The sequence below is a fragment of the Hirundo rustica genome, chromosome 3 (assembly GCF_015227805.2).
Source record: "Hirundo rustica isolate bHirRus1 chromosome 3, bHirRus1.pri.v3, whole genome shotgun sequence".
NCBI lineage: Eukaryota > Metazoa > Chordata > Aves > Passeriformes > Hirundinidae > Hirundo > Hirundo rustica.
The window spans coordinates 12,979,672-12,994,614 of NC_053452.1; the positions used below are offsets into that span (position 1 = coordinate 12,979,672).

At 41.6% G+C, this 14,943-nt stretch overlaps 1 protein-coding gene and 1 long non-coding RNA gene across 9 annotated transcripts in view; one reads left to right on the forward strand and one right to left on the reverse strand.

Moving 5' to 3' along the window:
* Positions 1-14,943, forward strand: part of RIN2 (Ras and Rab interactor 2) — an 88,268-nt gene that overhangs the window by 55,355 nt on the left and 17,970 nt on the right. For all 8 annotated transcript variants that reach the window (XM_040059919.1, XM_040059918.2, XM_058419920.1 and 5 more), the window contains 5 exons: positions 5,831-6,023; positions 6,280-6,391; positions 7,288-7,360; positions 9,322-9,413; positions 12,442-13,563. In XM_040059919.1, the coding sequence (XP_039915853.1) occupies positions 5,831-6,023; positions 6,280-6,391; positions 7,288-7,360; positions 9,322-9,413; positions 12,442-13,563 (1,592 nt within the window). The remainder of the gene's footprint in view (positions 1-5,830; positions 6,024-6,279; positions 6,392-7,287; positions 7,361-9,321; positions 9,414-12,441; positions 13,564-14,943) is intronic.
* On the reverse strand, positions 1,132-12,927 carry LOC120750858 (uncharacterized). The gene is made up of 4 exons (XR_005700171.1): positions 12,814-12,927; positions 12,572-12,671; positions 9,404-9,454; positions 1,132-1,277 (listed from the first exon to the last, which is right to left on the reverse strand). It is a non-coding gene; the product is annotated as an uncharacterized LOC120750858 (long non-coding RNA).

A 14,943-nucleotide genomic window follows, 5' to 3' on the forward strand; every position in this document is an offset into this window, starting at 1 on the left:
ATGATAATGTGAAATATGAAGTCTGTATAAATGAGCTAAAGTCAAACCTACTGTGACTACAAAATTCTGAACTGCATGCTTCTTTGTAAGGAAGAAGTTGTATCAAAGTTGGTATAAATTATGTAATTTAATTGTGCAGACACCTTTTTTTTTTAATATATACAGCTACAGAGCAAGATTATAGTAATTTCAACAAAGGTTTTCCAGAGTTCTTGTTTAAAATAGACACCTCACAAGGCTGTGTTTACTGTCATAACTTCCTTTGTAGTTAATTTAAAACTCGGCAATTAATGTAGTTTGCTCTTCTTACTGCATATTCTGCTGTTCAGAAGTTGGTGTCTTAATAAGACCTTTGGATTTGCATCTAGGGAAATTTGAGCTCAATGGAACGTCCATTTTCCTCGCTCTTTTTCCACCTTAGCAGGTCTCAACAGACACCCAGAGCAGTTCTGGAAAGGCAGCAGTTGCTGAGCTCTCAGCTGAATTCAGAAAAATAAGGACATGAAATTGCGTGTCTGCAACCTTAGTATTGTGGTGTAGGTTTTTTTGTATTTATGTGGTGACTTTCAGATTTAAACTCCTCACCTTACATACTCCTTTATTTTGGGCTTATCTCTCCTTTTAATATATGTGGCCCAAGTTATATCAAGAATGATTCAAGGGCTTACCACTTTGACTTGTAAATATGTAAAAGCCAGATCAAAAAAAAAAAAAAAAAAGCCTTGCAAACATATGTTTTAAGGAGGACTGTTTCAGTATCCCACTTTTTTGATGCCTGGCCTTTTTCCCAGTGCAGACATTTATCTCAATAATGCAAACGAGCAGAGTTGTCAGAAAAGGAAATATGTGGGACAGATTCGTCCTGCTGTTCCGGTGACCTTTGAAAGAGTAACGAGAGAACTTCTGCATGCAGTGGCAGCCCAGGAGCATGTGGGACAGGACTGGTGGCGCCTGGATGCACCTGGATGATCTTTTAGGAGGCCCCAGGCCCCTTGCACATCTGTGTGAATGTTCATGAGGGACTGATGCTTCCTGCTGTCCCTCTGGAGGGAAGGCTGTAAAGCTCCAGGCTTCTCAGGGCACTTGGTGCCTATGGAATGGTTCAGGGATGTTTTGCTGGTGGTGGCAGCTGCAGCAGCTTATTCCCTTCCTTCTCTGTTCCCATAGAGGAAAGAGGGGCAGAGCTTTGCTCCCTGCCTTGTGTCTGGCACTGCACAGCCTTCATGCTGCTATCTTTTCCACAGCGGTTATTCACTTCAGTAGAGTCATCTTCTATCCTGCATAGAGAGAAACACTATTGTTGGAGAAACACTATTGCTGATAGGTGAACCAGTACCCAGAAACCTTCTTCCCAGCTGCCTTGCCCTGTTCTTTTAGCTTTAATGGATGCAGGAGGAAGTTACCAGTGGCTTTCTGCCCCTCCCAGCTGATGCTCAGTTTGACTGTATAGACTAGGCTGGAGTGATTAAGAGCTGTTAGATTTACAGAAATCCAGGCATTTTGCAATGGATAGTCAAACTGAGTTAACTGTGAGGTGGTTAACTTCAGTGGAACTGGAGCAAGGTTCACATAATAGCCAAGGATCATCCTGGTTACAAGCTTCAGCCTGTTCTTTGTCTTTTTTACTGTGAGCTAAGTCTAATCAGGATGCAGCACAGCATTGTTTATCTTGGCAATTACTTCTCTGTACTTCCCACTTGTTTATGGGTTTTCTCAAATCTAAGGAAACTTGCATGAATCATGTGTTTTCTTTAGTTCATTGTGAGCAGTGTTGAAACCTACCTTTCCCACTGAAGAGGAACCATGTAACAGCCCTGAATTAAGGCAGACCATTCATTATGGCTGATTTGTGTTTCGATTTTGAGTTTAATGTGACCTGGTCAGAATTGTCTTTTATCAGAAATCTTTTTTTTTTTTTTCCAAAATCCCAAACAAATAGCAAACTAACCAACTGTCCTCCAACCCAAAAGTAAAACCACTAGAGGAATTCAGTTGTTGAATAATATACAGCATATTTTGCTAGCATTTAGGTTACAGCAACTTCTTATTCTTATTCGGTACACTTAAGTTAATTAATGCATTGCTCATGAATTCAAATGGTTTATTCGTTCCATGCAATTGTTTCCAAAGTAGTTACACACATATCACAAATAATTTTAGTCTCACATAACAAGTTTCGAGAGCTCCCATGTGTCAGTGTTTGACTGTATGTCCAATGCCCAGATCATTAATTAAAATTATTTTAAGAATAAAAAGCAAACTAGGAATATAATGCTCAGTAGTGCTAGACCACTGCAAATAGGCTGTCAAAACACACCAGTGGGGTCTTTTTTACTGCATTTGCTCCCAGGCCTTGGGAAGTGGCTTCTTGTAGGTTGTATGTGGTTTGCCAGGTGTTGTTTTTCCAAGATGTGCTTTTTCCAGAGTTCACCAGGTTACATCTTTCTCTCTGCCTCCTTCTTTATTATTTGGGAATAGGAAATAATTTTTTAAAAGTGTTTCCTATTCCTGTTTACCATACCACAGACTACAATAACATTCTAGTGCTGATTTACCTGAGTTGCACTGGTGTTGTTTGAACCATTAGTGTTTAGGAGTGGCAGAAATTCTGGTCATGATTAGATATTCATAATCTTTGGCTTATTTCTTGAGGGAGCAGAAGCAGCTGCAGCAAGGAGGTGCCTGTGTATGTAAGGTCAGAGAGCTTCCTCTTGGGATCTCAGCATGTGGGAGGGAATGTGCATGTAAGTACCTGGAAGTTCCACAAACCTGATAGCTCCCCATTTAAATTAGTCTGCTGATTTATGGTGGTCTAGGGGTTGTGGGACAACACAAAATCAGTCATACCAAAGAGGAACATTGTGACCCCATGTGCTTGTGCCAGCTTTAGGTGGTTTTGTGGTAGCAAGCAATGCCAAGCATTATAGCTCATACCAGTTGCACACCTTCTTTTGAATGTGAGGTAACTGTCTTTAGTAGGCAGAAAGCTTTTCCCTCTTGGACATATTCCCCCTGCAGCATATTTGGTTTTCACCTTCTGACTAAGTGGAGTAGAAATGATTTCTATTTGTCTAAGCTTGCAGCCAGCATTGGTGTATTACTTGCACTTTGCACAGCTCCCTTTGGTTTGTAATCCAGCTAACTGGCACTGAGAGAGAGTGGAAAAATTCTAAGCAATATTTACTGGAGATACAGCTCAGGAAAACACTTTTGTGGTTCGTGATCTGACTTTTTGGAGATTCATCCATTGCGTCACTAGGCTCTGCTGGGACTGGTTGAAAAGGGAACCCAGTATTCCTGCTGAAGCAGTTTCAGACTCGGTCATGACCAATGTAAAAAGTACTTCCCTCTTGCACCCAATGTATTTCTGTCTATTTTGTGCCCCTTAAAGGCATACTGGCAGTTAGTAAAAAAATGGTTTTGTGCAGGGGGGGAAAATCATCTGCATTTGAGAAGCCTTGGAAATCTGAAAAGCATCACATCATAAATAAGCAAACAGAAAGAGGAAAAAAGAAAGAGGCAAACGCTGGTAGTGGTAATTAGATCCAGATAATAAAGAGCCAAATGATTTTGCCTGTTCTTATCTGATCATACATTGAAAGTTCTCTTCCCCATTTACCTTCCTTTCTTGCCCTCAAGAGATGCTGCAAGTTGCTGAACAAAGCTATAAGAAAGCAGTTTGGTCGTTTGTTTTTTTTTTCGTTGTTTACTTGGTGGGTTTAATTTGGTTCGGCTTGTTTTCTTTGGTGTGGGATTTTTTGCGGGGGACAGAGAAACTTTTTGTTTGTTTTTAAGTATTCAGTACTCCTGTGCTTGTGAACTCTGTACCCACTCGCTGAGGGTACAGTAGCTGGCATAATGAGGATGGTAAATGCTGTTAGTGATGCTTAGGGCCTGTGCAAAGCATGGAATTCAGAAGAGCTGCACAGCTGCACAGAGCTGCACAAGAGTGTGCAGTGGGGAGGTGGAGCTGTATTGCCCTCTGCCGCCCATGGCCTCTCTTGCCACAGAAAAGGTCTGTAAGAGGAACACATCCACTGCCTGATATCTCAGGGAGTTGGTCAAGCTTGCAGAGTGCTTTTTATTTGTTCCTAAATTTTGTTATCAGGAAGCTGTTACCAGAGTAACTGCTCCATAGTGATTTCTAGCATGGGGAGAATCACACGATGTACTTCTAGCTCAAAAATGAGGAATTTGAGCCAGCAACATATGTGCACTTGTACTGGATGTTCTGCACTATATGGATGATGGTGAAGCTTTGCATAACAAAAGGAATTCTCAAAACATTCTGTTTATTTGGATTTTTAAAAACAAGAATCTGTAGCTTCCAAGAATTGTATTCATTACTGAATGTAGCAGTAACTTTAGATGCCCTGCCTCTAATAAATTTTAACCTTACATTACTTTGCCACATTCACATTTAGCTTAGCTTTTATTTCTTGCATAGCAGTCAATCCACAGCCAAAGGAGTTTGGGCATAAATATACAATTCCTTCATTGTTTCTTGAAACTTCCGGGAGTCTGAGCCCAGACTATCAAACCCCTTTGAGTTTCCTCAGGACACAGCCTGATGGTGACTTGAATGGAGAGAGACAGCTTCGATCCATTGTCCAAAAAGTAATTTTAATCATACGAAAATAACAAACAATAAGGCATCCTCTGTATTGGAGTGAACTGGATCAAGGCAGTACAAGGGGCAAAAAGGCATGATGCCAAAGGCGGAGTTTGGGGTCTGAAAGGGGTACTTATGCACCCTGCTGTGGGTGGGGAGTTAAGATGTGGTCTGAAGGAAAGATCCAATGGGGGACAACAATTAAGAATATTAAAATTCTTGCACCAGAAATCAACCTATGATAACACAGAGAATTGAGAACTTTCTAGTAACAATTTGCATAAAGAGCATGTCAGTAAGCCTCTTGCTTATGGCAGTAAGAATGGGGTTTCCCAGGGCATTTTTCCAGGGTTCTTTTCTTCCCCTGGGAAACTGCCCCCTACAGTTTCTGATCCTGGGAAGTATATTATTAAAATAAGGACCTTTCATGGCAAAATGGAAAAAATGTAAATATTTACGGAACTTAGCAAAAGTACAATAAATGACTGCCACTTATGACATATTTTTAAGGGAGCTGTGCCTTAGGGAGGGTTATTTGCGTTTTAACATTTTTTTCTTGTTTCTTTTGTGGGTTTCTCATCTTGTTCTCACCTCCTTCCACTCTGACCTCTTAGCAGGGGGGAGCAAAGATGGATATGCAAATATGAAGGCAACAGCTGCTGGAGCAGGGATGGTAGTCTGGGCATACGGTGAAGTGATGCTGGTTTGTGGACTTGTGTTGTGAAAATAATTCCTCCAAAGTTCTTGTGTCTGATGCAGTGATCACCAATAGGTAGTGGGTTGCTCCATTGTTAGAGTATTGAACAGATTTTTCTGGCATGCAGCAGAGAGCAAGATTTCTGCGGGTTGCAGCATTTGCAATCAATATAGGAATAAAAGTGTCTGAATTGCATAAATATCCTTGAAGTTTTTCCATATATTAGCACTCCAAAGGAGGCAAGGGAAATGTTCAGTCACATTGCACATACAATTGTACCTGAAATGATGGCTGAATTTCTCCAACCTCACAGAAGACTGCTAAGGGTTATCTTCAAGCTGGCTTTGAATTGAGAACCTTTAAAGAGAATTTTTGTGTATGCTAAATATAAGAATACTCAGTAGAAGTGACAGCCCAGAGTGTCAGCAGTGCCATGAGCTTTGTGACAATTCTGTTCACTGACCTGAGTGATTGTTCATAGGAGGTTAGCATGTCTAATTTTTTTTCTAAATTTTCCACAGTCTAATAAAGGACGTGGACAACGTCTCTCATGAAAAAAATGATGTAAAAAGCTGCCCCCGGGACTCCGGATATGACAGCTTATCCAACAAGCTAAGCATATTGGACAAGCTCCTCCATACTCACCCTGTGTGGCTGCAGCTTGGTCTGAGTGATGCTGAAGCCATGGAAATCTTGCAGACACAGCCTCCTGGGGTAAGAAGAATCTCAGTTTCTTTGAGGACATGCTTTTCACAAATGTTGTGCTGCCATTTTACACCCAAGTGTTGGACCCAATAGTAATGACCAAGTAAAAATACAGTATGTTTTAGTGCATGTAAATGACCAAGTAAAATTACAGTATGTTTTAGACACCATGAGGTTGTTCTGGTCCCTTTTTGTATATGATCTGTATTTATTCTGGCATCTGTGATGAAGCTAAAACCCTGTCCTCCTGCCTTCTCCACAACAGATATTTCTGGTTAGGAAATCTGCAAGGGTGCAGAAGAAAGTCATCTCTCTGCGTCTGTCCAGTGACTCTGGGTCCTGCCTGAAAGAATTTGCCATAAAAGAAAGTACATACAGTAAGTTGTGAGTGATGTACTTTTCAGCTATTCCTTAGGTACTTTTTCCCTGTAGGTTGCTTGTTATACTAATAAATTCCCATCTAGAAAATAATTATATACTGTCTTTTATGAACAAAATTCTTCCACAGGTCAGAAGTATTTACTGATGGTTTTAGCCATTTGTCACAGCTGTGGTTTTAGACCAGAGGCAAAAGATCTAGATCATTTCATTCTATGAGCTTCTTCTGCTTGATCTGTGTAGTCATTGGGTGAGATCTGCTAGTGGCATCAGAGAGAGCCTGAGATAATTGTCATTATTACTGAGAACCAGTATTTATATCAATAAGAAACAATGGTATAAAGTGGGGAAAAATTAAAGGCACTGCTTGTGTCTTCCTCTCTCCTTGTGCAAAGCAGTGGCATGCAGCAACTGTCAGAGTTTTTTTAAGGGTTTTCAGGTTAAAAGGTTTTTCTTGGAGTGAATGAAAATTTATCCCTTTAGGTTCTACACACCTAGGGCAGAGACAAGTGAGTAGAATAGAATTCAAGAGGAGGAAATAAGAGATCTAAAGTTAGGTGTATTAGTACACTGGGCAAACAAAGCCTCAGTTATTGATTTGTTGTCTATTAGCAAAACATTGTGCAGGCCTCATCACACTTAATCTGTTTTACAGGAATTAGACCATATGCTTGGAATACCAAAAAAAAACCAGCCACAAAGATTATCAATATATTCTTGAAAATGCCTTCAGCAGGGATATGTACTCCTCCATAGAGTTGTTTTCTCTTAACCAAATAGTAGCTTGATGGTGAAAGCTTATTAACTTCATGCTAAAATCCAAGATGTGTTTTATTAAACTGTTTTAAGAAACAGTAGATTAATGTGTGATTCTTTCTTGTAACTTTCTTCACAGCATTTTCCTTGGAGGGGTCTGGAATAAGTTTTGCTGATTTGTTCAGACTCATTGCTTTCTACTGTATTAGCAGGTAAGATGGTGCTATGTTCCAAGTCACATCTACTAGACTGTCTTGAGAAAAAGAGAACTTGGTTCAGCATGATATTTATGATGCTAATCTGCAAATATTCCTGGGTAGCCTTAGAAGGTAATGGTAGAACTCAGAGGTGAGTCTTGGAAGAAAGTCTTACTTCATACTGATTATGGGGAGGCTGCTGTGATTTTACCCACCCAACTGAGGTGGTGCCAAGCTGAACTTTACTTAGGCTGATATCTTGTGGTGCTTTCTTAAGTGCTTCATAGCTCATTTAAAAGCAATCACAAACTAGCTTCAAAGTCTGTTCCTTGGAATTGCTGGTGAAAAGAATTTTTGGAGCATAATGGAAAAATGTCAGGTATGTAGAATATGACAACTGGGAGATGTCAGTTTAAATGATGAACAACAAAAATGGCCTTGTCAGCTTTGCAGTTTATGGTTGCCAAACTTGTTTTCCAGGTAGAATGGAAAAAAAAAAAAAAAAAGTAGCTGATGTTTTTATCTTTTGTTTTCAATTTGACTTCAGTTTACCGGTGAAAATTCCCAGACTGATGCTTGAGCCTTGTATGTATGCACAGACAGGACAAACCAAGCTGCACACGTGCACATTTTCTGAAGGAAGCAGGGAGAGCTGTAATTGTCTCGGTCCTTTTATTGCATCCTTTTACTGCCAGTTCATGCTGACCATGTGATGATTTCTGGTGTGGGATGCTCTTGGGCTGCTGTGCTTGCTGGTTTTGTTTGTGGTGGAGAAGCATCATAGACCCCTTTGCTACCACCTCTGTTTAGCCAAGCTGTAGATGCATGTAATAAAAGCAGCATTGATACCACTTGGGTAATTGGTCAGCACTCAGATGAGAAATGAGCTGAAAATGCATTTGAAAGTAGTTTAATGAGGAGATATTCCTTATCTTGTCACCCTTTCATTCCTGCCCACTTGCCAGGCTCTGGTAAATTCTCTCTAAGTACCTACAGGATCATGCAGCAAACAGAGATTTCTTGGCATTAGTCTATCCATTTTCTTTCACTGGAGGTTCAGAGTTGCTTTGTATAGACTAAAGGAGGCAGAGAGATAGCAGTTGTGAAAAAGAGACAGTACCATTTGGTACATCGCAGGACATCCAGGAGGATTTTCTAAAACCAGAGGGAGTTTCTTGCAGGAGGTACCCAACCAGTTTTCATGAGGGTTTACCTGTTTTTGAAGTGAGACCATGATGATGATCTGGACTCTGGATTTTCTGTGGTACCATGTAAAGTGCCTTTCAAATGCTTTTTAGCTAGTGTATCAGTCTTGTTCATATGCTTGGCTTGAGTGTGAGTGGAATTATGAGATCCTGTTTTTTCAAGGAGCTAACATACAACATAGAGAATGTATATGTAATAAAGACCCACTGTCTGTCTGTGCTATAGCAGATGGTTGGCTTGTTCACAACATTAAAACCAAAATTCACACTGACACTGGTTGTGTAGGATTCTAATTTAGTCTTAATTCTATGGGTACTTCTACTACAGATGTGGCAGTTTAACAACATTTAGTTAGAATAATTTTTTTATTCTGAAAACTGGAATACCAGTCAACAGTGTATTCAGAAAGTAAGATTTTTTGACGTATTAAGGGCAGGTAACAAGTTTGCATCTCACTGATTTGCCTGTAGTAGACCAGGTGTAAAAGCTTCTGTTGGAAAAGCAAAACATACTGGATGGCTCTGTGGAAATGATCCTAGGAACGTCCTGGGCATTTGACTGTCATTTGCTTTTCACACCGCTCTGCAATGTAAAAGAGCCCTCAGGTTGGTAATGTAATATTTAACTGTGCTGTGTGTTTAAGGATCTTGCTACCTGCCACAGCCCAAGAAGAAAATAATCAGAGATCAGCCACTGCCAGTGTTAAAAAAAAAGCTTTTGAAACTATGGGCTTTACTGAAAACTATAATGTTTTTTCTCTTTGGAAACAGGGATGTCCTTCCATTCACACTGAAGTTGCCTCATGCAATTGCTGCAGCAAAGACAGAAGCTGAACTTGAAGAGATTGCTCACCTTGGACTGAGTAAGTAGTTCTCTGCATAGATGTCCTTCCCTGTAGCACTCCTGTAATATTGAAGAAATAGGCTGTATCAGTAAATAGTTCGTATTGGTTAGTGATTATACAAATTTTGTTTAGAAAAGCAGTTTCTCTTATTTGGGAAGGCCAGACTTTCTTCTGGCCAAGGTTCCTCCTTCCTTCTGTGCATTCTGTTATATTTTTGTTAGTGCTGTTTCTTTCTTCCTTCTCTCCCCTCTCTGGACAGCCCTTGTGCAAAACACATCTCACAGTCCCGACACAGAGGTTGATGTGGCTTCTGCTCCAAGACCTAACGTTGTCTGCATGCTCACATAGCAGGCACTGGCTTTATAATTTAATGTGAGAAGAGTGTAGGAACTGAGGTCCCCTGTGAATAAAACTTCTCTTCGGATTGACGTGCAAACTTAAAATGGTGAATTTTGAGATCAGTGCCTCAATGAAGTGGCATATTTAGAAAATGAGGAGTGTGTATATAGGATGTGCAGAATGTATCCATGGGCAGGGCTTCGGTGAAGTTTTTAAAATACCAAAGGACAATGCAAGGACATGTCCTTGCGTGGCTTGGCTGCTTCAGCCAAACCCAGACTCATTGTAAAACATACCTTGAGCTCAGAAGAGATGGATATAAAGCCTGGTGGGATTTGGAACTTCGACACCACCCAGATGAATCGTTGAGTAACTCCACATTAAGCAAAGTGCTGAGTGGCCTCATTTCCTTTTCCAGGGAGGGAAGGTTGACTGTCAGCAGTCTTTGTTGCAGTAGATTTTTTAAACATCTTTGATTTTGAAAAGGATCCTCTCTAAATCAGTTTTAGCAGGAGGATCTCTTGAACTGTCTAGTGGGACTTTGCAGTAAAGCCATCCCCGGGGATGTATTCTAGTGCTTTGCATTTTGGTTTGCTGCACTAGCAATGCAATTAAAGGGTTTGTTTTAGAGAGGAGAGAAACTACTTCTTGATTGCTAGGCTGCAAGTTTAGGTAATCAGGTGAAACTACGGATTATCATGGGGACAGAGGCAAATATGGTACTATTGAGGTCAATGTTTAGGTAGTAAAAAGAAAGTGGAAGGTCTGACTAGGATGCAATGTAATGAACACAGTCTCCTAGTGACACATGGAAGCCTTAAAGTAACATGAGGTCAGTCTCTCTAGAGAGGACAGTAGGAATGTTGATTAAGCTCTCCAGGCTAACCACACTTTGTCACCAGTAGCCCAGAACACTGGCCTGCTTGCTGCAGAATTAGTCTTGCTCTTGAACAGTCTCTGCACTGTGTGTGTGTTTTTTCTTAAGCTACTACATTTGAAAGCTGAGGAGGAGATTGATGGATCGGTGTCTGTGTGGTTGCTGTATTTGGGATCAATTACCTCATATACACCAAATTAAGATCACAGTTTCCATGAGCTAAAAGCAGACAACAAAGTTGAAATTTTGATGGAGGTTTAGGTGTCCATGTGCAGAAGAGCACACCATCAGTGCTGTGGACTAAAAACACAGGCCTAAAAAGAGAGGCCTAAAAACCCCCAAAAGCTCTTCCTGTTAAGTGTGAGTTTTCTTTGAGGAACATGTAGGCACAAAATCCCATGGCATGTGAACACAGGGCTGTACCCCCTGTCAGAGCTCTCTTGTGCAGTAGGCTCAGAGAGAGAGCTGCACAACTCAGGTCAACAGCACACAGCCCAGCAAACCACATCAGGAGGAACTTTTGGTTAAATTTCAAGGCTGCTGCCAACCTGTAAGGTTTCATGTGCTGAACATATGATTCTCTCTCAGTCTTCCATGTGTTTCACCTGCTGCAGTGCTTACATCACATGTTTGCAAGCAGCCACATGCCAGGCACTGGCACTGAGAGATTTGTAGGCAGGATGTGAAGTCATGAAGCTGGGAACACCAGCAACATGGCATGACTATGTAGAGAAACATGCCAGTGCCTATAGACATCCTCTGGCCGTGCCCTGTCACGACAGGCTGTTTTCTGTCTTCTGTGTCACAGGCAGAACATAGCTATTGGGCATGGACGTGTTGTGGATGCTTGGCATTCATGCACATGGGCCCAGGTATCATTGCTGAGTTGCATCCAGTGAGCCATCTTGACACACTATGTCAAGATTGGCAAATTTTAGCTAAATCTCCCTCCTCTGGTACTCTGCCCTTATTTCAGCATGATTGCTGCCCTCAAGCGCACGTCTGGTTTCCATCTTCATGCCTTTAGGAACTGATGCTCTTTAGCAGTGACTCGGTTGCACAAATATGCTGACACTTTGCTGGGATAAGTGCAGAGGATGCAGCTGCAACTTGCTGGTGTAGCACAGGTTTTCCGTGCTGCTGGTGTGGGATTGCACACTGGGTCTCTATGTGTTGCTGCATGTCTGTTCTCAGTCAAACTGTCCCCCCAGCAAAGGTGGGGTAGCAGGCTGGTGCCTTTATTAGACACTTGAATACTTGGTCTGCATAGCTAAAGGTGATGTGTGTATCCACCACAGCAAAATGTGAGCTGCTTTTTCATGTAGAGCTTTCATGCATTCACTATGAAAAGAAACAGAACCAAGATACTTGTAGAGTTTCCATAAGTGGCCTTTATCAGCTGGTGTAAATCAGCTTAACTATTGTCTTTAATGAAGTGAGCTTATTAATACCAGCTGAGAATCTTGCTTTATTTCTCCTGAGTGAGATGCTAGGGAGCAGTTTGTCTTCATTTTAGTCTCAAGCCAGTAAAAAGTATTCTGTTACAGTCTTCATTCCTTTCTTTGATTCTTAGTTTTATTTTAAGCTCAGTGAGCTGATTGGAAGCTATGCATCGGTCATAGTATTTATAAATGAGTAGGAGCAGCCCCAGGAATGTAGCATGCAGTTATGTCTGGTGGTGCTTTAAGAGGTTCACTTGGACTTTTTTCCCCCTGTGAATTAATAAAATCTTGCCTAAATTTCCTGGTACTTAAAACTGGTGTTGTTGAGCTGAATGTTCTGAAAACATGCTGTTTTGCATTCTTACGTTAATGCAATGATGATTTTCAGACTTTTGGAGCTCCCTGGCTAACAGCAAACTCCCAGATCCTTCACCTCCCTGTAGGCCTGTGCCTTTGGACAGTGCTCGCAAAGACTCACGCCAGCTCTGCCTTATAAATGGAGTGCATTCTATACGAACCAGAACGCCTTCAGAGCTGGAGTGCAGCCAGACCAACGGAGCGCTGTGTTTCATTAATCCTCTCTTCTTAAAAGTGCACAGCCAGGATGTCAGTGGAAGTCTGAAAAGGCAGAGCCCAAGAACTCCAGACGTGAATGGCACAATGAGGCCTTGCTCCCCCCCGCCCCGGCCACCACCCCCTGCTAATAATAGCACCCTCATGAGCCCACAGATTTCCAGGACTATAAAGCAGGCAAGCATACCAGAAACAGTCGACCATAAGGAGAGAGGCTTGGATTTGCTGCAGAACAAGCCCACCCCGATTCCGCCTCCTCGGCTGAAAAAGCAGGCTGTGTGCTCTGAGGCAGACAGTGCCTCCAGGAGTGTGGCAGCAGTCCAGCCTGGCTCCATGCGCATGCCCAAGGCAGCCGCTGTTCCAGGTGGAACCCTGCCTGAGCCAGCTCCAGCAGCTCCCAAAAAGACGCTGGCTGCCATCTCTGAGTCACACATCCCGTGGAATGGATGCCGGCAGAGACTGAGCAACATGAGCATTTCCACATCCTCGTCTGACTCGCTGGACTTTGATCAGAGCATGCCGCTCTTCGGCTATGAGGGGGACACCAACAGCAGCCTGGAGGACTTTGAGGGGGAAAGTGACCAGGAGAGCATGGCACCCCCTTTGAAGCCCAAGAAGAAAAGAAGCAGTTCGTTTGTTCTCCCCAAGATTGTGAAATCTCAGCTACGGAAAGTCAGCGGAGTTTTCAGTTCCTTCATGACCCCCGAGAAGAGGATGATTAAGAAAATTGCAGAGATGTCCCAGGACAAACGCACCTATTTTGGAAGCTTAGTACAGGATTATGTCAGCTTTCTCCAAGAAAACAAGGAGTGCCATGTTTCGAGCACTGACATGCTGCAAACAATTCGTCAGTTCATGACCCAAGTCAAGAACTATTTGTCCCAAAGCTCCGAACTTGATCCCCCAATCGAATCACTGATTCCTGAAGACCAAATAGGTAAGAAACACTGTGTCCTGTATTTTTGGGGGAAGGTGAAAATGTGTAATCTGTGTTTATAGTGATAGTCTTTGTCCAGTTCAGAAAGGTGGGGCTAAGTTGGCTAGTAGAGCTTGAGCCACCAAGTATTTGAGTTGTAAAACAACCTCTCCCTCCTCTCCCCACCTCAAGTCACCCTGTTGGCTTGGAATGATTACACTACAAAGTTGTTCATAAGAAGTTATCCTTAAAATAGGTGCAATGTGGACTTTTTACCTGTGATTATTACTTTTTTACCTGCTGTACCGTTAACAATAGAGAATCCTTTATTTGCTGGCACACATGTATTTTTCTCTGAATTGGGCTGACATAGTTCTCAGTGTTTGGTCTAAAACTGCCAAATCTTAGTGTATGGATTGTAGCTGTAGAACTAGAATTTATTCAAAATCAATGACATTTAGGAGCAGAGAGACATTTTATGAAAACTTAATTTTGAAATAAATCTAACTCCTCCAGACATTCTTAGTCACTTCTAGCAAAGCTGTACTATCCCTGCACTTGAAACTAAATTAAAAGATAAGTAAGAGTTTTGGAAAACAAATGTGTGCAAGAGAGGGAAGGGGCTGCTGATCTCTAGTTTTCTGTTTTTCTCTGTTAGATGTGTTTGTGAGTGCTTATGGACGACATATGTTAGAATACATGTTTTAATAGGAAAGAGAGATTTGCGTATCCAAAAAAGTGAAGTCATTGTTGCTGCATAAATCTCCCTGCCTCTCTTGCAGAGTCTGAGGAATATTTGTAGAAGAGCTTGTAAACCACATTTAAGAGGTACACATGCCTCAGGGCAGAATACTTTCCTTGTGAGCTCACATGAGTGCTAATTTGCTTGTTTTTCTCCATACCCCAGTGTCCCAACAGTTGGCTCAGTGCAAAATTGGCAGATACTTCCTTTCCTGGGACTAGAGGGTAATTTTATATTGACATTCTGTCTGTCCTTGACCAAGAGGAGGTATTCTCACATAGCCTCAACTTCATTTACACAAAGTCACGCAGAAGTCCCAAGGACTGCTAGAGCTAATACAAAAATTTGAAGAGTGTCCCCAATATTGAGACTCAGAGACTTGTTATATTCTCATTGTAATAATAAAGACTGTTAGGTGAGCGTTACATGGAAGAAAAAGCACTAAATTATGCAGGGGATGCAGACACATTTTTGCCTGCATTTCTGTAGAGTGCTGGATATTTGACAGAGCAATACAGATTGAGTTTGGTAATTTTGTGAAAGCCTAGTTTGTTATGTACTTTTTATTTCACAGGGGTGTGGTTTAATCAGACTGTGGGTCTCCCAAGTGTGGAAGAAATGTCTGCTATTAAATGTTTCAGACTTACAAGTAGCATAAG